Raw genomic sequence first — 26,464 nt, forward strand, 5'->3', positions numbered from 1 at the left:
CAGGTCATGAGTCCCCAGACACAGGGTGCAGGGCCCCCATTAGCTTTCTAGGAATTGGGACTTCAGGAACAAGGGCCTACCGGTTCTTACACGGCCTCTAAAAATCCAAGGCCTTAGAAAGGAATGGCTCCAAATTATGAAAGAGGACTAATAATTTCAAAAGCAACATGAGAAATCATTTTTAAAATGTTACATAGTAGTATAATCCTTTTTAACTTGGGTACATCTTAATATAGCTGATATGATTTTAGAGCTGTCAAAAGCAGATAACCTAGACCCTACACAGGCCTTAAACGGGTCCTGCAGTTTTTTTAGCTACGTTCAGCTTCACTGTATGGAACTGATTAGGTATCGAGCCGGCAATCAAAATCACCAAAAAAGCAATATATGTGGGTTTCTGATGTATTTCAAATGTTCTCTTTTAAAATCCTTTAATAATTTTGGCAAAAATTAGCTTAGCATGCAATCACAAAAATTCAGTTTAAGAATAAAAAGCTGGCTTCTTTCCCTTTTAACCCCTTCATCCTCGTATGCTCCTTAGGTATATCAACTCTTTCCACAGGTCACTCCTGTCCTAAGGCATTGGGGAGGAAAAGAGACAGGCAGCCAAGAAGGGACTTGCTTGACATCTGCTTTGATTAGGTGTCAATGTTCTCAATAACATTTTTTTAGAAAGACATGATTTCTGTTCTTGCCAAGCCCTGACACTCATTTGAGCCATTTCTATCATACATAATCTGGTTTCGATTATTGCCCTTTGTTATATTACATTTGGAAAGCCTTCAGCATACAGATACCTCCACATGCCACAGTCTACAGTGAGAGGACATTTGGTTTTGTCTTTATAGGCATAGATTGCTTTGGAAACTTCAGTCTTCAACCCAAACAGATTACCTTTCAGAATGCTATATTTTCCTTGCCTTCCCCTATTTGAGTTGTTTGTGTCAGCTAAGTATTTGGGACTCAATTGCAATTCACCTTGAATTACTACAATCAATTCCTATTGCAAAGTAAGACTGCCTTACTTTTAAAAGGGACCATTCAAGGTTTCTATTAAGTAGAAAGATTATGATTGCCTGTCTCTTCTTCCCTCTAAAGAATCGACTAAACTTTAAGCATCTAACATTAAATTAAAAGAAGGTGGCCTTAGCAATCTCTTCATCAAGACAACGTGTAGGAAAAAAAGTTGCCATCTAATACCACAGGGGTGGGAACTTACGCCTGAAGTCCCTGAAATAAATGGTCTGCCTGTTGGGATTCAGCAGCTGAATCACAGAGTCGTCACTCTTATTGACTTGGCAGCTGATGGTTGCAACTTCTCCCTCGATCACTGTCACGTCTTTCGTAAACAAATTCTGTCCATCACCTTAAAAAAAATGGGGAGAAAAAAATTCAGAAAAAAATTCCATCAATGATAGTTAACTTGATCAATTAAAATGAGAATTAAACATAAGACAACAATGAACACAAATAGCAACATGTGGTATGGCTCTAATATCTTTTCCTGTAGTCCTTAATAAACTGAGTCTATTTATCGAGGAGAGACCTAGAGATAAAATACAGCTAATCCTGGACTTGACTCGCTCTCAAAAGTTGTGGATATCAAGGTTCCAGCCTTCAGTGTTTTGTTCTCGTTGAGTGGTAGACAGAGGCGGTATTGGAGATCAGAGTAGTGGCTTTTGTGAGGAGTTGAAGCTCTCACAAATGGAATAGGGAGGATAGTAGAGTCACCCTTGGCTCACATGCCCTTGAGCGAAGCTATCTGGTCATCTCACAGAAGACTCAAGGGGCCACTTAATAGAAATAGGGAGGAGGGTTCAGTAGTCTCATCTTCTTAGCGGATGCTGACATTACCAACGCATAGGCAGTTTGGTTATTCATTGTGTGGGAGGGAGGATCGAACTGTGACTCTTTGGAGTCTCAATAAAATTCTGGGAAGGCTACCAGTTCAGTATACTCTCAAAAACTCAAACCTTCACGACTCACCCCAAACCCCAGGTTGCCCTGAACCCACCTCTCTTTTTGCAAATCACCCCCACCAGCCATCTAGAAAATCTCTTTCAGAATATGTTAAAAAGTCCAGGCTTTCAGATCCACAGATAGAAGGCTATCTTCAGATCTGCTCTAGCTTGTTGCTTTGCAGATTAGTGACAGCAGCCAGGGCATCTCCTAAATGTCCTAAATGATCCACAGCACAGGTAGGAGGAGAGGAGAATTCATTTCAGAAGCAAAGGACGAAGCAATTGTCCAGTGTCCAATTTTGCACCTGGTATGGCAGGGCATATAGGAGAATATAGCGTTGTCTAGCCTCTAAAAAGTTGCAATGTGGGTGAAAACTAATACCTATTCTCTACTCACAGAACAAAAAGTGTGGTATAGGCAGTGGAATCAACGGTGGATCAGGAAAAAGAGAGAGAGTGCTTTCTAGCTGTGTGAGCTCAGGAAAATTATTTAAAATCCCTGAGCCAGTTGTCCATTTGCAAAATGGGGATAATAATTAAAAGCTGTCTATAGAGCTATTGGAGGAATTAAGAAGGATGATATAAAGCATTTAGCACTGTTTCTAGCTTCTCATAAAAACGAATAAACAGTAGTCACTGCTATCACCATCACTGTCATCGTCGTCGCCGTCATCATCATCATCATCATTTCTCTAGCTGTCAAATCTAAACATTTATTAAGACATTATTATGTGTGAGAAGTAGCAGGCATACAAGAATGACGGCTCAAAGTTTCTGTTCTTCAGGAGCTCTCTCTGGCACTGCTATATATCACTCAGAATGGCTTACTCCCTCTGTTAGGAAAAGTTGTCACATTCAGAAACAAAGGTCAAAGATAAACACTAATCTAAAAAAAAAAATTGAGGCAGCATAAATAGAGATGCAATTAGAATAAATGCAGGATTTCCACCTGCTATCGCATTTCTGCTGAAGGATCCTTTTTTGGCAGGCCACCGTGGGGGAGTGTGAGAAGGGGTGTCTGAGATGGCTTTAAGCCAAATCCACCTAGAAATAGACCAGCCTCTGGCAAAGGATTAGAAGACAGGGAGCTGGAAGGATAAGGGAAAAAAAAATTATTAGAGCCACAGATAAACAAAAATTCTTGATGCTTGAGGAGCAAACCAAAATGAAACCCGACCTGGAGCTCCGTGATCCAGGGAATTACCCTGGGTGTGAGAACGCAGGCCCACAGGGCTTGTAGTGAGTGAGAGGGTACATTTTCCCTGGCTTGATCTAGAGTAGAGGCTTAGTGGGCTGAACAGTGTTACAAGAATAACAATAAAGAGAAAAAGTGATCAGAAAAAAAAAAAAATCAAGGGATGCTTATTTTCTCCTCAGTGGATTACTGTGACAAACACAGAATTCAGAACTCAGCTGGAGGGAGCAGTTTACTCCCAGACTTGAAGAGAACAAGAAGGGAATTCCTGTCAATCAAGTAAGCTTTTCCAGGTGGATCTGCTGGCCCTGAACAGAAAGGACAACATCCTTATATTCTCAGGGTAACCCAATCTGGTAAGAAAATTAAGGAAAAGTTAAGCTGCGCAATTCAAGTACTATCAGAGTCTTTGGTCCTGGGACATGCAGAGACCAGAATACCACAGGGAGTCCTAGTGGATTGTGGGAGGGATTTCTTCCACCTAAAGGAAGTTTATTAGCAACACAAACAACAATCCTCAATTTATTAAAAGGTGCATGTGGGAAGGCTGCCTGTTGACAGCATTAAACCCTGTGGCATAAACCAAGGCCTCACAGCTCACGACCATCTTGCAGTTACCGGAACTTAAAGCTAATTGCAATTCAATTATGCTGTGATGGAATATTTCCTGTGGAAATAACCAAACGCTTTAATTTTTAGCTCTTTATTTGAAATGCTAAGGTTAGCATATTCTGGGGTGGGGTGGGGTATTTATTATACTCTTGTTAAGGCTGTAAAACATTCACATAGGGAGTAGGAGCAGAGAATTGACCATGACTTAGTGTTGTAAGCACAGAATATAATAAAATAGAATCAGATTTTTTTGTTTGTTTTTAAAGCATCTAAACACTCTCAATTATTACTGATAATTAAGTGATGTAAGACTAGATTATTCTAATAGGTCACTCCTGAGCAAATAATTCAGGTAAAATTTTGTCATTTGCAAATGTTTGCCCTTGCTGTGTTCTGGCACATCATGTGCTCTGCTGTGTGGTATCATTAACATTGCTGCTTGATTTTTTGAAATTGCTAAGACCAACTTAAAACTAAGTGTCTCAGAAAATAACAATTCCTGGCTGTGTTAATATGGTTATAATACTAATGCTAAAAGAGTTTTAAGTGATAATGAAATAGTTTGCTGAGCGATATCAAAGTGCCTTGGCTCATGGTAGTGGCCCAAAGATGCCATTCCATAAGAATCACCAATAAATTATACAGGTCAGCTGGATGGCAGTTATATTAAACAGAGCTCCAAACACGGAGGCCCCAGAAGATGGCTGCAGTGGAATAATAATGACCTATTTATTTGAGGCAAAGGAAGTGAATGACAGTGATGAAAATATGGTATGTATGTCAGTTCTCTTAACTGCCTGAAGCCTTTATGTAAAAATAATTTCTGCTCACATCCTCAAATCTTTCTTCCAAACAGAAGGGTGCACTGTGACTTGATAAATCTCCCCTTGAAATAGATATCACCACAATTAGGTTGTCGTAAAACACAATTTGATGTGTAGCAGAAGGGTATAAACAGGCAACTTCCTTGCCTTTCTTAAAGAATCCATTTTTAAAAATCTGCCTGATTTTCTAAAACCCAATTAGCAGATATCATGTTAAGGCAGAAATAGTACATATACTGGGGAAAAAACAAATAAATACAATATACTGTAGCCATTCAATAAGACTGTTAATTGCAAGGTAATTTATTGTGAGGGTGGAATGATGGCACATATAGATATTTTTTACTGCCAGATTTAAAGACAGAATCAAGTTGGATTTCCATGTACAACAGCAACTATTCCCCACAACTTCCAGACTTACTCTATAGTTCTAAGTATAAACCACTGGTATAAGGGAGGCCCACTGAGGCAAGTCTCCTGTAGTAAACTGGAAGTTGCCAGGGCATTCATCACAATGAAGAGAAAGCTTGTGATGTAAAAAAAAAAAAAAAAAAAAAAAAAACAAAAAAAACCACTTTGATCATTAATAGCGACAATTACAGCCACACTGGTGAGGGCCAGAGTTGGAGGTGGGGATGTTATGTGTACATCAACCCCCTATGAATTCAATTTTCAATTTGCATGGTTTATGGATTCTTTCCTAAAACTTCATTTTGTTCTAAGCTCCATTTAAAGAGCATTGCACAAATGACTAGCATCGACTGGAAACTTCTCAATCAACAACGCAGCCACCTTGGGGAGACAATGGGGCAAACTGTAAAGCAAGAACTTCATGAGAAACGGGGAAGGGAACAAATGTTTTTCCGGTGCTATGCACTGTGCTGGATGCTTTACAAACTTTTCACTCTCAAACTCCTGTTGCTGTCAGTATCCCACTCTGAAGATTAAAAACAAACAAACAAACAAACAACCCCCAAGCCTCTGAGGCTGAACTAAATACCTGATGTAATTCAGCTAAGTGACCAAGCTGGTGTTTGAACCCAGTTCCCCCAGGATTTCCAAGCCCATACAGCTTGTACTTTGTTTCACTGGCCAGCGTCAGGATCTGTTGCCACGGTTCTGTTGGCTCTGTCTTGGAAAATTTACTTGTTTTTAAAGAGGGTTATTTCCTTATGAGCAACTTCTGATTTTTTTTTATTGCCATAATTTATCCAGAACACAATTACACACTTCAAGATGAGAGAGAGACTGTCCTGAATGTAAAACACCTTGTTTACTACTGCTTCCTTCTTCCAGTGCTCAGCACACTCTGCCCCTAGAGAAAGCCTTTATTGCCAGTGCATGCCGGGCATTTGCCAGCGTGGAGAGCTCTCGCCCCCGCTGCCTGGCTGTTAATAAATAAAGCACTTCATTTACACCAGGGGAGTCTCTCCAGTCAAGTCCATAATACAAGGGCGAGTCATAGCTACAAGAGAATGCACCTTCTACTGCGGCACAATGTAAACTCCTCTGACACCTAGGAGCACTGGCGACGGGCAGAGTCTGTCCAGAGAAAGCACCTGCAGTCCTGGTGCCTGCTCCTCCCAAACCAACATCGGATTGGGTAACTTCTCCCCCTCTCTGCTCTATGGAAGATGGAACCCAGCATTAAATCATCACAGTCATGTCGTCGACATAGGCAGGACTAATAAAAAATGCTGACTGTGAAAAAAAAAAAAAAAAAAAAAAACGAAAAACAAGCCAAGCCAAGCATCTTGCACAGTTATTGCTTTAAAAACCCCACAATAGTTCTTGAAGGTTTTAAACAAACGAAAGGCTCAGCATTATGCACTCTTTCCCTCCAAGAGGCATCTGGGCTTGAAAATTTCAAAGCAGCAGAAAGATCTGCCTGGGTTTGGAAACTTTGCTTTCCAGCAGGATGCAAACCCTCCCTGCTCTGGCAGCTCCAGCGGCTCCTGCACACGGTTATTTCTGCTGAATCCTGGTTCTCACAACCCTGCTCAGGAAGTGCCCAGCTTGCAGCCTCTACCTCTCCCTGCACAAGACCACCATCGCCAGCAGAGGCACTACAACGCCTGCGAACATTTCAGGGAGCTAGCACAGACTGGAGTACATTTCAGAGAAAGAAAAAAAAAGTAAGATTTTGTTGAAACCCAGAGGGAAAAATCTTTCTAACTGCATATGTTCCCCCAAGTCAACGTAAACACAGTGTTCACTACAAATCATTAACAAAGCCATTAAGATTTGATTTCTATCTAAGCAATTATTGTCAGCATATTTTGTACATTTCCTTTGAAAGACTCAATCCTATCTTTCAATTCATTAAACTGTTCCCTGCATTTACAGAGTTTTATATCAAATCAGAAACCTATTTGAATTAATAAGAATTACAGTAAAAAGTAATTTGAAAATAAATTATTTGAAGTTCAAGCCGCGAAAGCTTTTGATGAAAGAATTTAGTTCTTTTAAACATCACGGTAACATTTTTTAGTCTCCAATGTGCAGATGTGAGACAGTGGGAACCGATGCCCAAAAAGTGGTCCATCAACTGCGGATCAAGGTCAAGGGTGAGACCTCTTCAACACAAATACAATTCTTTATTTCTAAGAGGGGCAATATTTCAACCTTTGTGAACACTTGAATATTTATTTAAAATCAAAAGCAATCAATCTGTCTGCTGTTTACAAAGCTTTGCTTAACCTTTTTGATCCTCATCTGTGTTTTGCTATCCCAAACAGTAAAGTCGAATATGTTGATTATCTGCTCCAAGAATTGTCTCCTTAATGGTCAAAATGATTATGGATGCACACCACACAGACCATAAACTTAGAGATTAAATAAGCTAAGCCAATTCAACAAATAATGGAGGGGAGAAGCATATGTGGCACGGGCCCTTCTGAAATCCAAGGGAACCCAGAGAATCAATGCTCTCACTTTAGGGACAAAGACATTGAGGCCCAGGGAGAACATATGCCTAACCATCACAGGGCAGGCAGGAGGCACAGCCAAGGAGAGTTCAGGTCTCTGACTGAGTCAGCAAGGTATTCCTACTCAAGGCTATTTCTAAGTGACATGTTTTGTTTCTAGATACAAAAGCAATATCTGCTTAAAGCTCTTATTTTTTTTGAGGGGGTGGGGATGGGAGATCTTCTGATGTAGCATTTATAACACTGCATCCTATGGCATGGAGATAGTCAGGGTCTCCTAAGACTCTCCTGCAATATAATTATTGTTGTGTCACTGGAGATCATGGCAGAAAAAAATACTGGATTTAATCTAATCTCCTTTTATAATCAGTAAAAGGTGAGGCAAATTTTTGAATGGCAAGTTAAAGAGTAATCTTCTTTAGTGATGGTTTTTTTCTTCAATTAAAATTGTTGACTTCTCCTGAATACAAAACAAAAAATATCATCTGACACAACATTAAGCTATTCATGAATATTCTGTATACACATTCTTGTTTAGTTGACTAATGGCAAATTAACGTTCTCTATTTTAGCTTAAACACATACTATAGGTATGTTTGATTAGCATTGAATTCCAGAAGCTGATTACTATGCATGCTTTGATTATGTAATTACATAATAGAGTATAATGGCTCCTTTGGAGTCATTATGATCTATATGGCAAATATGTTTCAGTTTTGCTATAGTTTAAATACACGTTGAGATGACAGCTCATAACAAGGTTCCACTTTTCAGTCTTATCAGCTAAATGGGCATTTTCCCATTCATCCTAACATCTCCTTGACACCAATTAAGGCCTATTGTGTCAAACTGCATACACTTTTGAGAAATTCCCTTTGTTTTCTTGGCATTCAAAAAAGGACATTAATTTTAAAAGCTGTATTAAGCAAAAGGCCTGGCTTTAAAAAAAAAAAAAAGGGCTGAAATTCCATCCTTCATCCACCCTTTGAAAGGTCTGCAGGGAATCACATTTAGTTCATTAATCACTGTTCAGACAACCACACGGGGGTTAAAGATGGAATTTCACCTTTAACTCCGAAATGCACAAGAAGGGAGGACAGCCAAGAATACTGATGCTGATGGTGGTGGCTCGCCACGGTGCCTGCGGCTCAGGGCCTCACGGAACATCAACCATACCAAGCTACACAATGGCGTTCTTCTGAAAATCGTTTTTCTTCCGGTATCCCTTAGATTTTGAAGTTCCTTTGGGGACAGGTACTATGAAACAGCACAGCAAGATTTTTCTTCATAGTCCCTAAACTGGATTTTTGATGGGTCTAAGGCCAACGAAACTTCCCAAGTGAATAGATTTTTGATAATTCTACTCTGAACTCATGAACTGGAAGGCAGTCAGGTTTTAAAATAGTGGAAAAAAAGTTTATTGCAAGGAATTATGTAAAGTTTCTTGTGCTCATGAAATTTTTTAATCTCAGTTGTAAGAAGAGTTATTTCTGCTTTTCTGTCTTAAGCGAGAACAATCCCTTACCCCATGTAGAACCAAAGGGGATGGAACTCTTAACTCTGAAAATGAATAAGCATCAAGCTTACTGGTCTATCTTTGCGTCTAGAGTTTTCAACATTATGGCTGTGGAACTGGGGTCAAGCACAGTCCAACTTGTATTTACATAGAGGATGAGCATCTCTTTTGTGAAAAGAAAATGTTGATTAGATGTGTGAAAACTCTTTTCAAGGAAGATTGTGACAAAAGAAAGTAGTTAAAGTATCCATGGTTTTGCTATTTCAATTTCAACCATCACATTAGCCACCTTCCCTTTAAAAGACTGAGCTTAATGGGGCTTTTAAATCAGAGCCCACCTTACTAAAAGGACCAAGCAATTACGAGGCTTAAGGTCTGAGCTGCCCGGTCCCTTAAAAGGAAGAGGTGTAATTCACTCTATAGAATGTTTATGTGGACTGACATCCATCCACTAAACTTGGAAGATCTGAATTAGCTTTTCCATTAAAATTCACTTATCAAAGAAGCTAACGGCAATAAAAAAAAACAGAAATAAAAAAAATACACCATGAAAGATAATAATAAGTACTGAATCCTTTTGCTCTTCACACTGAATGGTGAAAACCCTAGATTTTTATTCTCTTCTCACTTCTTTTCATCCATGGACAGGTTGTATAACCTTTCTGTTCATCAACAAGACAGTCTTTTTTTTGGGAGAGAAGTCAGCCTAACGTTGAAAAAAAAAAAAAAAAACAAACAAAAAACAACCTCCCTCCCAGTGGACAAGCATTATGAGAACTTACAAAGAGAGAAAAATTAGAGCCCCCCTCCAATAGAAAAGTCAATGCTTTATTTGTTTGTGAGATGGCATTGAAATCACCTTGTGGGAGAGTCATTTTAAGCCTGCTAAATCTGCTTAGACACTCTTGGGAGAAAGGGGGCTCTTAAAAAATATTAATTAAAGAAGTAACTGCAGACATCCACGTTGGACTTTGGAGAAGAACAATCTGAAGACAGAGGCTTCTTATAAAACTAATTGTGTTGGCAAAGCAAGCGGTTTCTTCTCAATGGATCTGATTCTATGATGCTCATTTATGGCAAAAGACGAATAAAAGAACAATTTACATTGAGCTGCTTCGGTAGCAATTCAAAGCTGGGTGGTACTCCAGTATTTCAAAAAATATTAAGTTTCTTTTAGGTAAAATGGAGTTGTGCTGAAGGCCAATTATTGATCATCCACATCAACTACTTTGCTAATGAACTGATGATATGATATTACATTCTCTGGGATATATTAAACGATTGCTTTGCACAGTGAAAACTGGTTGTAAAAATTCCACTGTTGCAAGCATGGACTACTGGAAGAAAATCACATTGAACAAAAGATGAATTGTGTAGATGGCAGTTGACAGCTGATGAAGCACAAACTCTCACGTGGTTTAGTGTGGTGGTCATGGGCCCCAAAGCCAACTGAAGTCTAGGGTAACAGGAACTGATTCTTTTTAATTCATGTACAACCAAAAAGCGTTTCCAAACCTACAGGCTATTCACAAGGAAAACAAAAGGTTTACATGCTTGAGATTCAAAAAATATATATATAAACCACAAAAGAAGACATAAACCTTAGGTTCTACAATTCCTGTAAAGAACCTGAACTTCGCTCCTACCCGGGGAGATCTTAGTAGCTAAACCACTTATTACATACACTGTGGCAGCCTCTGGTGAGCTCTTGCTTTGTGGGAAAATATATTGTTGCCTTTCCCTAATCAAATGAAAAGAAAAATTCAGGCTCCAAAGCTGAGATGGCTGACTATACGATGGACACTTCTACTTAACTGATACTTCTCAATTCCCCCAGGCGCTAAGCAGACCAGAGATGTGGATTGCTCACCACACTTGCCATTGTTAGCAATTCCTCTACAGAATTCTTTAAATTGAATTTCCTTACAACCACAACCTTAAGCCTCAAAGGAGATGGCACATGTCTGGCTCTTATTTTTAATACCCTGCTTATAAGTACTCAAGTTTAACATCATTTTCCTTTGATAAGAAGTACCATGATTACACTTGGGTCCCTTTTTGCTTCAACTCACTAAAAGCTGGGTTTTTTCTTTACATTTGCCTCCAGGGTGTTAAAAGATTAAAATTTAGTATAACGTATTTAAAATCCGAGGGCTATAATATGTAACAATAATTACTACACACAGGAAAGAGAAGGGAAGAGGCAACTAGTCTGAATGTCCAAAGGCAAGGGAAACAAATTATTTCTTTGCTAAGTGTTTATTAATAATAATATTATTATTATTTAATATGAAGACGACCCCCATTATCTGGAGAGGGCATTATTTTAATCATCTGCATAACAATGGCCAATATATCTTTAAAAGATTTTCTATGTGCCAGGCATTAGGCTTTATTTTGTTACATACCTAATTTAAACTTCAGAACAATCCTATAGGGTTCAATATCTTATTATCATCCCCATTATACAGAAAGCAAAACTAAGATTTAGATATGTTCAGTGTCCAGTAACTGAACCTAGGCCTGCTTGACTCTAGATGTGATGCCATTAGCAACTATACGACATTAATGAGGTAGCTGAAAGGACGTTAAACTTTACGATGCTCAAAGAACGGAGGGGAACTAATGGAAGAATCTATAGTATTTCATTTATATGACTCAAGAATAAAACTAAAGTGACACTCACAGCATATAAAAGAATTTGAAACCAAACAGCCCATCTATCAGCAAATCAGCATGTTCCAACATGGGACGCTGATAAAATTAGCTCTATAACCAGAGCCCAAACACCAGGTCTTTAGTATTTAGAGAGGAGATGTCTGTTCTGCGGAATGATCCAGATTCAAAAGGCAGCTCCACTCCAACTTGAGGCTTTTACAGTACCTACTTCAAGGGCATTCATTAATATTGACAGTCTATGTGACTGAAATTTGGCTGTACTAGCAGTCTCTCCCTACATCTCCTTGTTCACTTTTCCCTGCCAACAAGAGCCACTGAAAACCTTCCAAATTTAAAGCTGAGAGTCGACAGGACAAGCAAGTAAGGATATCAGTGGGAACACATCAGACATGGACTCAGAGTGAATGTCAGCTTCCACTCACGCTGCTGCAGAAACAGAGAGCGGGGGGAGGGGTGGCCATAGATGTCTCCTACTCCTATTCTAGGGTGTTGCAAGTGTGTGTAATGTGGTTAGTTCAAGAAGCAGCTGTAAATCCATGATAATCATCATGCTGACAATGCTGCAACGTTCAACTTACTCTCATCTCCTACCAGGAAGCCAAGCAGCTTTGGACTATTATACAAAACAACGATTTCTTGGCTGGAAAATTCGGTCCCATGATGAAGGCCCTTATTGGCGAGTTATTCACTCTATCATTTGTCATTCATAAAGCAGGTTGTGTGTGTTTTTCTTCCTTTCTTTTTGTCCTTTTATTTTTTTTTTTAAGGCTCTGAGCTCGAGTCGCTGGTCCCAGCTGAGTCTGGGAAGAAACATACCAGGGTCAGAAAGCTCTCTTAAGCCAGAGTTTGATAAAAGGATTGCATGTGGAGAAAAGTCAGTGGCCCAGGGAGATTCTGGATCCTCCTCTCAGGCTTGCTGGCTCCCCAAGGCAAACCCAACGTCAGGTGGATGTGCACAATAACTATCCACATAGCATCATTATAAAAATAACTTGATTAGTATCATCAGGGTGTGGACTACTGAATGATAAGGACTTCACCCACGGCTTATTTTCTGCCAGTAAGGGGGAGCTAAGGAGAAATGACAAGATCATCAGACTTGGAAAAACAGGGATTTTTTTTGCTGCAGTTCTAAGCTTACTGGTGATGAAATTGGGAAAACTCTGAAACTCTGAATCTGGTTCTATATTTTAGAATGTGTGACTGGTATTTCTCCTACAGGGTTATTATGGGAATCAAGTGAGGAAATGCATATGACAGTATTTTTAAGCTCTAAAAATGCTAAATAAAGGATTATAATCTGTTCCTCCAAATTCATCATCAGCATTATCACCACTGATGCAGGCTCTGTCTTTATTACTAGGATCTTCTGACGATCTTCGTAAACCTGCTGGAATGTGTTCTCAATTTCAGAAGTTTAGCTAGTATTCCTTTGAAATAGTTGTTTTAAAATTATTTATTTGAGAGGCAGAGAAAGACAGAAAGAGGGTGACCACAACCCATGTCTCCCACGTGGGCAGCAGGGGCCGATACCTGAGCCATCCCTGCTGCCTTCCAGGATCTGCTTTGGCAGAAGATGGAGTCACAAGCAGGAGCCAGGAATCGAACCTTGGCACTCTGGTGTGGGACGTGGACATTTGACTGCTAGGCTAAATGCTCCTGGTATTCATTTTATCGTAAGGCTAGAAGAAGAAAGTAAATGAAAGCGTCTTCATCAACTGTGTTGTTAAACTGCAAACTAAAACCACGAGAAAGCATGAATAGCACAAGGTGAATGGCAGATGTAGGCAAAGACTGGACATCTGAAACTGAATTCAGTCAATAGCATTAAAAGCCTGACATATTCTCTGGGTTCCATCCCTTTTTACATAGGCTTTTAATAAGTTCAGAGAGCAAACTGCATGTCTAAGGGTGAGAGGGGTGATGAGCAATAGGTTGACAATGCAAGATACCATCTTCTCTGGGAAACCTCAGAATCAACCTTCAGATACCTACCACAAAAGTCATCTTTCCAGATAGCCAAATACCGCTCTCTCTGTCTCAAGGTTTATTTATTTGCATGTATTTGAAAGGCAGAGAGAGAGAGAGAGAGAGAAACATCCATCTGCTAGTCTACTCCCCAAACGGCCCCAACAACCAGGGCTGGGCCAGGGTGAAGCCAGGAGCCTGGAACTCCCCCTGGGTCTCTGGAAATACCAAAATTAAAGCTAAAGGAGGTGAAACAAGCATCCCACAAAGCTTGCAGACTTCCTCCATTTTCTTTGTCTCATGTTTCTGTATAGGGGGAACCGTATACTTGACTTGCTGAAACAGGTAGACATATCTGGCCCTTTCTCAACAATGTTAGCCTGTTAGGCCTGTATGTCCTCTGCTGCCTTCCGCGGAAGCTGGCTGCCGCTTCTCACAGTTAATCCCTTCCTTTATTACTACGTGCAAGAGCTTTGAGAAAGCTACAGGGTATTGACACCTTTCCTGTCACTAATGAGTTCCTGGGTGTGTCTAGAAGTTTGAGGTCCCTAGAAACCTAATCTGCACTAAATGGTGCTCTATCCTGGCATGAGGAGGTGTCATTTCCCCCTTCATTTGTCACTGGAGGAAAGAAATGGGCACAGGAAAAAGTTAATTAGTAATAATATCAGCTTAGTTTGTCAATTACACTCTGACACTAATAGAGATTCTGAGGTAAAATATTCCGTTGGATGTAGGAGGCAAAATCAATACATAATTGGTGACTGACACTAGTTTGGGATTGACATTAATTTCTTATTTTACTACTTGATCAAACCCATCCATTACTAATCTATTTATAAAAGCAATGATTGACCATGGAGGAATTCCTCCTCACCCAGCAGGACTGAGCGCAAAGCCCTTAGCTTGCTCTGGACAGCTCTGCTCACTGCCAAGGCTTCCTGATTTGGAACCCGCAGTGAGTTGGATGTGTCTCATTAGGCTGATTGTTCCGTGGTTACTTGTTAACAGAGGTGGTACTCCTTTATTTCATTTTGATCTGGTTTCAGTCCTAGCTCTCTCAGTTACTAGCTAGATCTTGGGAAAGTTACAGCCTTCCAAGCCTCAGGTTTCTCACAGGTCAAATGAGTATAAAGATATCTTCCTGGGTTATTTTCAGAACCAAATGGTTCTCATTTGGGGGGGTTGCTGCCAAATCCATAAATCTGTAGATTATTAGCACAAGAAATTATACTTTATATTTTAATTATTTTCAGCTCCTGAAGAGCAGTCACACTCTTATTCAATCCTCTTGCATCCCCAAAACATAATACAGTGTCAGCACACAGAGCAAGTGTTCACCGAATGTTTGCTGAACGAAGGTACTAAAGGAAAGGCTGTTTAAAGACCTTTGCAGCTACAGGCATTTTAATCTTTTGAGATAATCCAGTCCATATAATATCAAAACATACTAAATTATATCCATTTCCCTCATTAAATACATCTTTGAATTTAAAAAATTAAGATTTTATAATTTTGCTTTTCCACTGATTCCCAGTGGTCTATTTTATTGTGAAGCCAGTAATTTTCTTCTCCATGTGTCAAAGATTTTCACAAGGTTATTGAAAACAAACAGGCCCTAGTCTTGGGCCTACAAGTGCTCTGTGGAGAAAAAAGCCCTGCTTCAGGAAGGCCCTAAGGCCTTGCAGGCAGGCAGGCACACAATAGGACTGCACAGTGTTGATAATACTCATCAAGCAGACTACAGTGCTCTCTGGGAACCGTGGAGTAGGGAGGGCCCACGCAGGTGAGGTAGGCTGTGGATGCCAGAGAGGAGAAGGAAGGGGCTAAATTGGCATGGGAGACCGTGGCATATTTAGAACAGCATAAAGAGTGCAGTGTGCTCAAAGAGTGATGGGAAGGGACGCTTTCTGGAAAGATCACTGGGGTCAAATATTGAAGGACACGTATGCCAGGCTGCGGAATTTGCACTTTATCTTGTAATTAATAGGGAGCCATGAAGTGATTTAATCTGATAGACAGGATCACTTCTGTATTTTGAAAGATACCGTCTACACGGTGGGGGAGGGGAGCTCTAGGATCAGTTAAGGACTCCTGCCGCAGAGTGCTCAGATAAGAGGCAGGTGAGGGGGTACGGGGAGGAGAAGGCAGAGGTCAGGCTGCAAGGAAGCCAGACTGAGGAGGGTCGAGAACACACAGAAGTGCTGGCGCTGCCATGCAGCAGATGAGTTCACGACTGGGATGCCCGCCATCCCTGATGAGTGCCTGTTCAAGTCCTAGTTACTCCGTTTCCATTGCAGCTGGGAAACAGTGGATGATGGCTTGAGTGCCTGAATTCCTGCCACCCACATGGGAGACCCGGATGGAGTTCCTGGCTCCTGGTTTCAGCTGGCCCAGCCTGGGCTGTTGTGGGCATTTGGGAAGTCAAACAGCAGATGGAAGCTCTCTCTATCTCATTTTCTCTCTATCTCTTTGCCTGCCCCTCCCTCCTCCTCCTTTGTGTTTCAAATAAGTAAATAAATAAATCTTAAAAAAAAAATGACTTGGAAGTTAGGCAAGTGGGCTTTGGCACCAGCTTTCAACTCAGTAAAGGGGGAACTGAGTGTTCCTGGTCACTGCTACTCAAGTTCCAGCCTTAAAAGTTAGTTAGTTAGTTGCCTTTCCAGGAAATCCCAGCAAAGAGCTAACTTTCAAAAGAAATCAGAAGGTAGGGGCTGGTGCTGTGGCATAGAGAGTTAAGCTTCTGCCTGAGGTGCCTGCATCCCAGATGGGTGCCAGTTCATATCCTGGCTGCTCCTCTTCTAATCCAGCTCTCTGCTATGGCCTGGGAAAGCAGTAAAAGATGGCCCGAGTGCTAGCGCCCCTGCACCCATATGGGAGACCTGGGAGAAGCTCCTGGCTTTTGGCTTTGGATCAACCCAGCTTCAGCCATTGCAGCCATTTGGGGAGTGAACCAGCGGATGGAAAACCTCTCTCTCAGTCTCTCCCTCTGTCTGTAACTCTGTATCTCAAGTAAATCAATATAATAAATTAAAAAAAAAAGACTTAAAAAGAAATCAGAACATAAAGGACACAAACAATCTTGTCCCTCCTGTTGTTCACTACTGTGGCTTTTCTGTGGTATCCGTGTACCACAAATGCTATTAGGAGACCTGCCCTCCACATCTTCCTCTGGAGCCTTGCTTTTCAGTATGACTGACCAGCAGTTTTGACAACCCCCGGGAGAGTGTTAAAAACGCACACTATCAAACCCACACCAACGAAGTCCAATCTGCATTTTCACAAGGGATGCAGGTCATCCCTGGCACATTCACGTTTGAGAAGCTCTTACCTACTGAACAGTAATCGAAGCTTTCTCTCAAGAAGTGCTGTGATCACACATGAGACTAATGGCTTAACTGAGGAAGTGTTAGAAGCGTGTGCGTTCCTAGACAACTTGTTTCAAGGAAACTGGAGAATCTCGGAGAGTCTCAGGATAAACAAGGCCATGAACCCTTGCTCCCAAGTGAGGTCAATTTTCGGGAAGTAGTATGCTTGGAAACAGATTTTTAAAACTTCAGGTTTGCATGAAGATAAACTGTTGTGGCTCATTCAGAAAGTCAACAGGAATGAGAATCCAGTATTCTACCTCAAGTGCCACACAACAAACACTGCACAGATGACAAATTTTCTCCCAAAGCAGCTAGCTGACTGTGACCAAAGCAAATAGATTATTCTGCATTTAGCTGCAAAAACAACCACTTCTAGCCAGCACTGTCACACTTAGTGGGGTTTGTCAGTTCCCATGCTGTAGTACACTAGTTACATTTTTGCTTATTTGGCTTTACTGTGCTGTTCTGTATTCCTGAGTGTTAAGCCAGTGAAGACAAAAACAACAGAGAGGGAAAATAAAGCAAGTGGTCCAAGATGAAGCCTGAAAAGAGGCTGCTGAGGTTTATTAGAAAAGTGATGAAATTCAATCACATGATTTGAAGGGAGGAAAAAAATAGGCTATCCTACCCATTACAACAGGTCTTTTCACTCTTTCTAGCAATGTTTGCTGCAAAAATATAGGCAACGGGGCTGGCACTGTGGCGTAGCAGGTAAAACCACTACCTTCAGTGCCGGCATCCCATATGCGCGCCAGTTTGAGTCCCAGATGCTCCCTTCCGATCTAGCTCTCTGCTGTGGAAGATGGCCCAAGTCCTTGGGCCCCTGCCCCCACGTGGGAGACCCGGAAGAAGCTCCTGGCTCCCGGCTTTGTATTGGCACAGCTCCAGCCATTGTGGCCAATAGGGAGTGAACCAGCAGATGGAAGACCTTTCTCTCTCTTTGCCTCTCCTTCTCTCTGTGTTACTCTGACTTTCAAGTATATAGGTAACGGCATAAACAGAACTTTAAGAGAAACAATGAAAGTCTTAAGCTTGAGGCAGAAAAATTCAAGCTTAGGAAGAGCTCAGGGGAAGCAAAGGTCAACAACCATGTTGCCAGTTCCACAGCCTGTTGATGAGCACCCACGGATCGGCCTGGACCACTCGCTTTGTCTCAGCTGCTGCAGTGACTGTCTTGCCATTTGGATGCAGGCTACCGGCATCCTTTGCAGCTGCTCACGGGAGAAAATAACACTTAGCTTGAAAGCCCAGGACCTACCCAAGACTAAGAATCTCACTTTGGGGAGGTTCCTTCCCACCATGCTGACATTTTATGTACTGTACCTGGAACTTCAAAACTCCTCTGGAGTTTCCTAATAGGCTTTTTCTGGGGGGAGGATGGAGTGTGGTGTGGCATGGTAGGAGCCGCTAAATGGTCACTGCCATGTTCTAGTTGCTAGTCTTCCTGTTCCTGAACATAGGGTGATTGCAACTGGTTCCCACTTTACTCCTCTAACAAATCTGTTCCCATCTGAAAGCTATCAGAGCGTTTTATACCCACTGGTGTATCCAGATGCCCTTACTGCAAGGGCAGCAGATCTCCCGACAGTTTTCTGCTGGGTTACGAAAGTGCAGTTTCAGAGAGAATAATGTTCTGAGTTTAGTCTCTTAAAAAAGTCGTGAGGTTTATGGGCAGTCATGCTTGTCACATTGAGAATGTGAAATACGGACTTCATGGAAACACAGTTAAACCCCCACAGTTGTGCACAGCCATCATTTCTGCAGGAAAAAAAGCACCAACAATTGAGAAACTTTATTACCACTACTTTTCATGTAAAGATGCCAAAATCAACCCTTCCAACATTATAAGGCAGTTTTCCTTTTTAAAAAAGTTTTTTTTTTTTAAATAAAGAAAACAAAAAAAGAAAACCCCTAATGGGCTACTTGCTGTTCTTTTCACTTTTTAGATTTGTCAATTTCTGAGTGACTGCCAGCACCAGGGACTCTTTGTAGCACCTTGTACTTGGGATATAATAAAAACATGAAATGATTAAAAATACTGTGAGTGTAACTGCAGAAGGGACTATATATTCTGGGCCCCAAGGAAGGCTGTTTCTTTGCAGAATCAGACAGACTCCATTTATGTTATTAAATTGTAACACTATTCACTGTCCAGGCTGGAAGCTTCCCAACATGTCAAAAGCACTAAATATGTCCAAACCACACATGAGAACCTTAACCTCTCGAATGCTGGCATCTTCCAGCCTTCTAAACCCAAGGAACCTGGGAATTAGTATTTCTAAATCTATGATATTGTTTAAACATCAAAAGTGAGTATCCATGAAAAATGTTTAGTGTTCCTAATTGATCTGTGAATGAAAATACATATAGGGGATGGAGGGTTCTACACAGAATAGATTATTAGTGTGTGTGGTAGGACCAAGTAACAGAAATAAAAACACCAATTCAATGCTGCTTCTTGGACCGCTAGCTCTCCCGGGCACCATGTGATCTGCATGAGAGTCACTTGGCAGGCTTGCTGGCTGGGCCTCCACCCAGTGTTTCTACCACATCAGGTGCTGGGAGGAATTCTCAGTTGGTGGCCGGGTTGCGGACCCAAGAACCACACTTTGAGAGTTGGCGCAGATCACCTTCCTGAATCCCTCACCAGCTGTAAGGTATCACCCTATCTATGTTACAGGTGAGGAAACTGAGGCACGGAGAAGGGGCTCTTCCTCTTCCTCACTACATAAATGTGGGCAAGTTCTTCCACTGCTCAGGCCTCCGTGAAGGTGACCATGCCCAGTAGGGGTTTTCTCATGGCCAAATCGCATCTTCTCCATCTAAAGGTACCCCTGACTTTATCCAGATGTTCATCCATGTCCCTTTTTTCCTACTGCCCATTACTAGTAACAGATCAGCTCAGATTTATGATCTGCCAGCAGTGTTGTGATTAGATGTCATCCCTGTCTTTCTATTACTCCGATATTGATAGATAAAATTCTGTGGTGATGCATTGCCTGCCCTTTCAAAGGTTACAGCCAGCAGATGCTGGGAATCAATACAGTTCTTATCTGTCACAAACCACAAGAAAAGCATGGCAAACAAGGCTCAATGAAAGGCCTGTGAACAGGTCAAAGAGATGCACCGTGTCACCAGTTTTGTTTCCTGACCTACTCTCCAACCAGCTTCGTCTGATCTCAACAGTCTCTTTAAGGTCCAGGCCATACAATGCAGTGCGGCTCAGAAGCAGGCCCAGGGTCCAATCCCCTCTCTGGTGAGTCTGTTCATGGACACTAGGGCCAAGAGGCTAAGCTATACTTTTATTACAACGTGTTACCACAATCAATAAGATATTTGAGTTCTTTGGAGCCAAGTGCCTGCTAAATAAATTGAAGGAGATGTGTTTCACGTATGCTTTCTGTTTCTGTTTTCTTCATCCATTTTCCACGTGGTAAGAGTCCTAGTTTGGGGGAATATATAGATAAGTAATATAGTCATTTTTATTTTTTGGATGCTTGTAGTTCAATGGATTAAGAAAAGCAAATGGCAGCTATAGGTACATTAGAAAGAGCTTTTTTTTAAAAAACATGTAAGTCAATATTCTAACTTGATCTTTTTTTTTTTTTTCAAATAAAGAGTTGCTCTATATACAGAACAAAGAAGGTCTAGGGCTTCAATCTATCTGTTAGGAGTCTGCCCCTTCAAGGCATAATATAGCCCAAGTGGAGCTACAGGAATCACTGCTCAGAAGATTATACAAGCAGAAACCTTGTCATCCAAGGATCACCTGCCCTCTTCTGTATCATCACCTCCTATTCCCATAGGCATGAAGCCTTCCCAGCTTATTCCAGCTTAGTTCCAGGCACCCATGCATTCAGTCCTGTCCCAAGCTCGGACACCTTACACACTTATCTTGCTTCTCCATCATCTGATCCATCTCTAACATGATGGCTCCTCTTCACCCCCTTGCTTTAATGGCGTGGGCTGACCTCTCTGGCTGAATCCCACAACAGCCAGCCTCTAATGACACATGCCCAAAGAATAAGCCTGGTATGCAGGAGTCAGCACCCCAAGAACAGTTCCCTTCCCTGACTTGTTACCTGAGCCTAACAGATCAGATAGATCCTCCTACACCAGTGGGTCTCATGTCTGATGGCCTGAGTGGCCTAGATCTGGCCAAAATTTTCAGAATAATGACAGGCACAGTTGCTGACAACAGGTCAAATGGCCACATGAGAGTGCCCAGTGATAGCGGTGGAGGGTGAGTTTGTTTACTATGCTGTAATCAATTTTAATGTGACCATCAGTATCTTTTAGGGTTTTGCCATATAGTGTTCACCTTGTGCTACACATACCAAATACTTTACAATGCTTGAGATGCACAAGCAATAACAAAGGAACCACAAGACAGGCTAAATGTCACAAGGGTATACTTTTTATGAACACGATGTTTTTTTCTTATCACATAAAACCATCAAACATGTCATTTGGAAAACATCTTGAGAAATGGTGCACAAAAATGAGCTAATATAAAATTATTATTTATGCTCCTAAGAAGAGGTGGGCTATTTTTCCTGAGCTCTAATAAGAGTCCCATTTTAATTAAAGTTCCTGCTATTCAACCTGTTCGTTAAGAGTCCTAGGGCCTCTCAAAATTAAACAAATAAATGTTTCAGCCTAAAAATCATACATTCTTATTGTAGAAAAAGCAAAAAGTATAAAAAATCCCACATGCCTGCAGCTCTAAGATATTATTACTAATATCTTAGTGTACTCCTTTTTTTCTTTCCACATATGATGTGTATATTCATGTGTATATATGTATTCACATATATAAATTTCATAATTTTAATGAGTACATTATAGTCTATCATACAGGTATAACAGAATTTCCCTATCCCCCTCTTGTTATATATTTGCATTGTTTCCAAGTGTTTGTTCCTAAAAATGCCACAATAAAATATTTTTGTATAAATATTTATTCTGGTTTCAGCATTTTTAGACATCAGTTTTTAATATCATATTTTCATTCACTCCAATAATATATTTTTTACTATTCAGTTTTTTAAAAAAACCACATCAGCTTCTATTATAATTCATTACAATTTTTTGGCTGCTAAATAAAAAACTCCAAAAAAAGATGATTCCATCTGCAAAAGATAAGTGAACCCTTTTACTCCACACATAAACTCTGTAGTATTACCTAGGATCAAAGGTGCGCGCACACACACACACACCTCTAACACTATTCCTCTTTTAAAGTGCTTATTCCTATGGATTTTGGAATCTAAGAGGATGAAATCAACCTCAAAATTTAAGCATAGTACCTCCTTCCCATGGAAAACACTGAATATACTTTAGCTGAAGGATTACACAATAGGACTGCTCATAGTAAAGATGATCAGGGACTCTTTCCTGGTCTCCCCTAACCAGGTTAGGTGCCTCTCCTGCGTGATCCCGTAAGCACCCCATTCATCCTATTTTAGTATTTGTTCGAGCCTCTACATGTTTCACCAGGCTGGGACAACAATAAAAACAGTGAAGGCCAAATATTCCCTCCCAACTCCATAGTGTCCCAAGCGCTGCACACGAGAGCACATGCCTCTACCATTTCCACAGGGTTCCTATGATGCCTGGTAAGAAATATTTTTTGAATTCATGAACTAATGAATGAATATAAGAGGGTTAATTTTAGAATTCCTCTTTTTTTAAGACTTATTTTATTTATTTGAAAGCCAGATTTAAAGAAAGATGGAGAGACAGAGACATCTTCCACCTGATTTACTTCCCAATGGCTGCAACTGCCAGGGCTGGGCCAGGCCAAAGCCAGGAGCCTGGAACTCTGTATGGGTGCAGGGACCCAAATATTTGGGTCATCCTTCTGCTGCCTTCTCAAATGCATTAACAGGGAGCCGGATCAGAAGTGGAACAGCTGGGACAATAAACCAGCACCTATACGGGATGCTGGCATTGCAGGCAGCAGCTTAACCTGCTATGCCACACTGCCGGCCCCTAATTTTAGGATTCCTTTATCTAAGCTTTACTGTGCTCTAGATATTATGCTTTTAGGGAAGAATGCCAGGGAGGTGATGAGCCACTCCTGTCATAGAGTACATGACATCAGTTTCTTATTTCTGGCGATATTAACCTTGACCACTTGGTTAAGGTGATACATTCCAAGATTCCTCACTTTCCAGACTCTGTTCACTGGAGTTGGAGTCACTGAAGTCCAGCCCATGCTCACAGAGTGAAGGGGGGCAGTTAGGCGTCACTTCTTGGGGAGACAAGTATCAAAGACATTGCAGATACACATATATGCCAAAACCACCACAGTAATTAATAAATATTCTGGGGGAGATACTTGGAGACCACACAATGATCTTGTTTCTTACCTGCACTCATTAATTTTAGCCTTCACTGATGGATCTTGCCTGCAGCAATTACTATTATGGGGCTCAAGTGGTAATTTTATTTCCCTCATTCCTTTAATTGAAATTCTTTCTTTTAAAAAACAGCTTTCTTTTCCTTCCATTTATTTATTTGTTCAACAATTTCTTGCTTTTTCAGTGTGCACTCAGGGATATTTATTTATTTTCTTCTTGAGTTTATAATCCAATCCTACTATTCTCTTTTTTTTTTTTTTTTTTTTTTTTGACAGGCAGAGTGGACAGTGAGAGAGAGAGACAGAGAGAGAAAGGTCTTCCTTTGCCGCTGGTTCACCCTCCAATGGCCGCCGCTGCAGCCGGCGCACCGCGCTGATCCTGGCAGGAGCCAGGAGCCAGGTGCTTTTCCTGGTCTCCCATGGGGTGCAGGGCCCAAGCACCTGGGCCATCCTCCACTGCACTCCCTGGCCATAGCAGAGAGCTGGCCTGGAAGAGGGGCAACCGGGACAGAATCCGGCGCCCCAACCGGGACTAGAACCCGGTGTGCCGGCGCCGCAAGGTGGAGGATTAGCCTATTGAGCCACGGCGCCGGCTCCCAATCCTACTATTCTCAATATTATTGTTCTACTTATGAGCATTGGGAAGCCATGCTGTTATATATGCCATAAAAAAGTGAAAGAGAACTAAGTTATCAGTAACTATGGTAAACAGGCAGAAAATGGAAAGAAGAGAAAATGAATCAACTGAGCATTTTAGAAACAGATTCTAGGAAAAGACGGAGAGAGGAGTAGTCCATTGTTTCAAAATAAGAACAATAGCAAGAGAGCTGCGAATCTGCACTAGTGCGAGGCCTATATATATCTCTTCTAATTCCAGTGTGTCAGTTTATGCTCTTACGGCAGCTGGGTGGTGAGGGCACTGCACTAAGAGGGAGATGAGATACAGTCATATTCTAACGGACTTGGAGTTTCCCTGTAGACCGCTGCCTCCACCCTGTATGTTTAAATACTACTCAATTAGGATCAACATTCATTTTTTATTAATGCTCTTCTGAGACAATGGCTCTTTTATCTGCGTTTTATCTTCCAGCTACATTAAGACCAAGGACACTCTCACAGAAGATCTGAAGGAGGAGACCCTGATGAATTGGGAGTTTAAAATACAAATGGAACTTCCTTTGTCAGTCTTGACTTGTTTTATTAACATCTGAAGGTTGATTTATAGCAGATTACCAGGCAGGAGAGGACTGTTTGTCCAATCACTTTACTTTACACACACAATTAGAAAAAAACAAACATTCAAAAATGTTTCCTTTCTATGGGCTAATGGATGGCACATTCAGTTCTAAAATAGTCACTTCCATCTTTGTCATCTATTGTGGTGACCAAGGACAGGTGCAGCCTATCTCAAGACCACAAACATCTTCTGCTAAGTGAAGGGTTCAGAGCCCTAGCTTTTCCACCAACACAATGAAAGCAGCTGTACAAGGATATTTGTGGTAACGGTGTGAGCTCTGATCATGGAAGCAGATGGATCGAGGCGCAAATCCTCTTTCAGCTGGTGTAAGATTTGTGACCTTACATAAGTCATATAGCCTAAGCCTCCGTTCTGTCATCTATCGAAAAGGAAATGTTAAGAACCATTGCGGAAGATGGATGTGGGGCTTGAATGAGACATCACTCATGTCTACTGCCTGACATTATGGGGGTTCGATAAACACCAGCTCTGATTTGATAATGATGGTTTCTCTGTGCTCTTTCCCACACTTACAAATGAGGACACACTGGAATGGGGTGGGGACATTGGGCCCGGATACCACACAGCAATGCCATGGAGGTTAAGTGCATGATGGTTTCTCTCCATGCCTTTGGAAGACTGTGCACACACGGAAGCCATTAATGAGTGCTGAAAAGTCAGCTGGCATCAAGAACAATCCAAGGCATTCATCAGACTGTGTTTGCTCTTGAAATAAGTATACTAGACTGCCTCTCCCCTTCCACCTCCCTTCACCCCTTCCCAAATATACTTAAAACAGGGGAACAGTGTTCTGTCTGTTTAGAAAAACCAAGGCATCCTAACATCCTGTTTTTAGGAATTCAATACCAATACTGAAATTTCCTCTTTTCTCATGAGGGGAGAAAAAAAATATGATTCTAAACTGTACCTGGGAAGGAATCTATGTGTTTTGTTCATGGCTTTTCCCCCAGTGGCTAGAACTGTAGCTGGCTCTCCACCTCAGGTCTCCAGCTTCTCAGCTATGTGGGCATCCTGGCCCATCCTCCTGTGGTATTCCCCTTAGGCTCCTCTTCTCATTACCCAGCCATTTGGCCCTGTTTCTGTCCACAAGGAAAATGTGTTTCATCCATTACATTCCTACCTGATCCAGAGCTCCTCTGTCACCAAATCATGGAAAGGCTTCTTGCCTCCACCACTGAGTAGACTATCTGTGTCAAAAGTGCAAACCCTACTCTACAGCACAGGTCATATCATCAAGAGGTATTTGGGACTAGCAGTTCATTAGGTCAAACAAAAAGAAAGACCTATGGTGGGAGATCATTAAAAGAATGAATAGAGCTACATGCATTTTTAATTGAAAACATGTATCTACACATTAATTACCAATCTTCTGCCATGAGGTCTAGGCCTTTTCTTTGAGGTAGTTTGTGAACCAATGAAACTGATTTTTGGTAACTAGGTCCCCAAATGGCCATCTTTGGATCACAGCCTCATATCGTGAGGAAACTTGGTAAGCATGCAAGTTCTCAGGCCCCCTTCCTGATCTACTGAATCAGTACCTGTAGGAGTGGATCCCAGCATTTGGTTTAGCAAGCTTTCCAGGCGATTCTGAGACCCCCTGAGTTAGAGATCCACTGTGGTAAGAGGTGAGACACACAGATCCAGAGGGACGGCCTCCCCTGGCTAGCATTCGGTGTGCCATTAACTGACAGAGGGGCTGGGTCGAATCATTTATTCCATGGAATGGGCTTAACATAAAGGAAATATTAGTCAGCTATGTCTTAATATTGGGCTCTATTCTATAGTGTGA

The 26,464-nt window shown here is 41.3% G+C and overlaps 1 protein-coding gene across 9 annotated transcripts in view; it reads right to left on the reverse strand.

Annotated features, from left to right (window-relative positions):
* The window catches only part of CADM1 (cell adhesion molecule 1), a 349,360-nt gene that overhangs the window by 66,531 nt on the left and 256,365 nt on the right, over positions 1-26,464 (reverse strand). For all 9 annotated transcript variants that reach the window (XR_011390742.1, XM_070078614.1, XM_051819532.2 and 6 more), the window contains exon 2: positions 1,220-1,366. Coding sequence is in view for 8 of the 9 variants with exons in the window: in XM_070078614.1 (XP_069934715.1) it covers positions 1,220-1,366 (147 nt within the window). In the remaining variant the exon portion in view is untranslated. The remainder of the gene's footprint in view (positions 1-1,219; positions 1,367-26,464) is intronic.

Source organism: Oryctolagus cuniculus, chromosome 1 (genome assembly GCF_964237555.1).
Source record: "Oryctolagus cuniculus chromosome 1, mOryCun1.1, whole genome shotgun sequence".
Lineage (NCBI taxonomy): Eukaryota > Metazoa > Chordata > Mammalia > Lagomorpha > Leporidae > Oryctolagus > Oryctolagus cuniculus.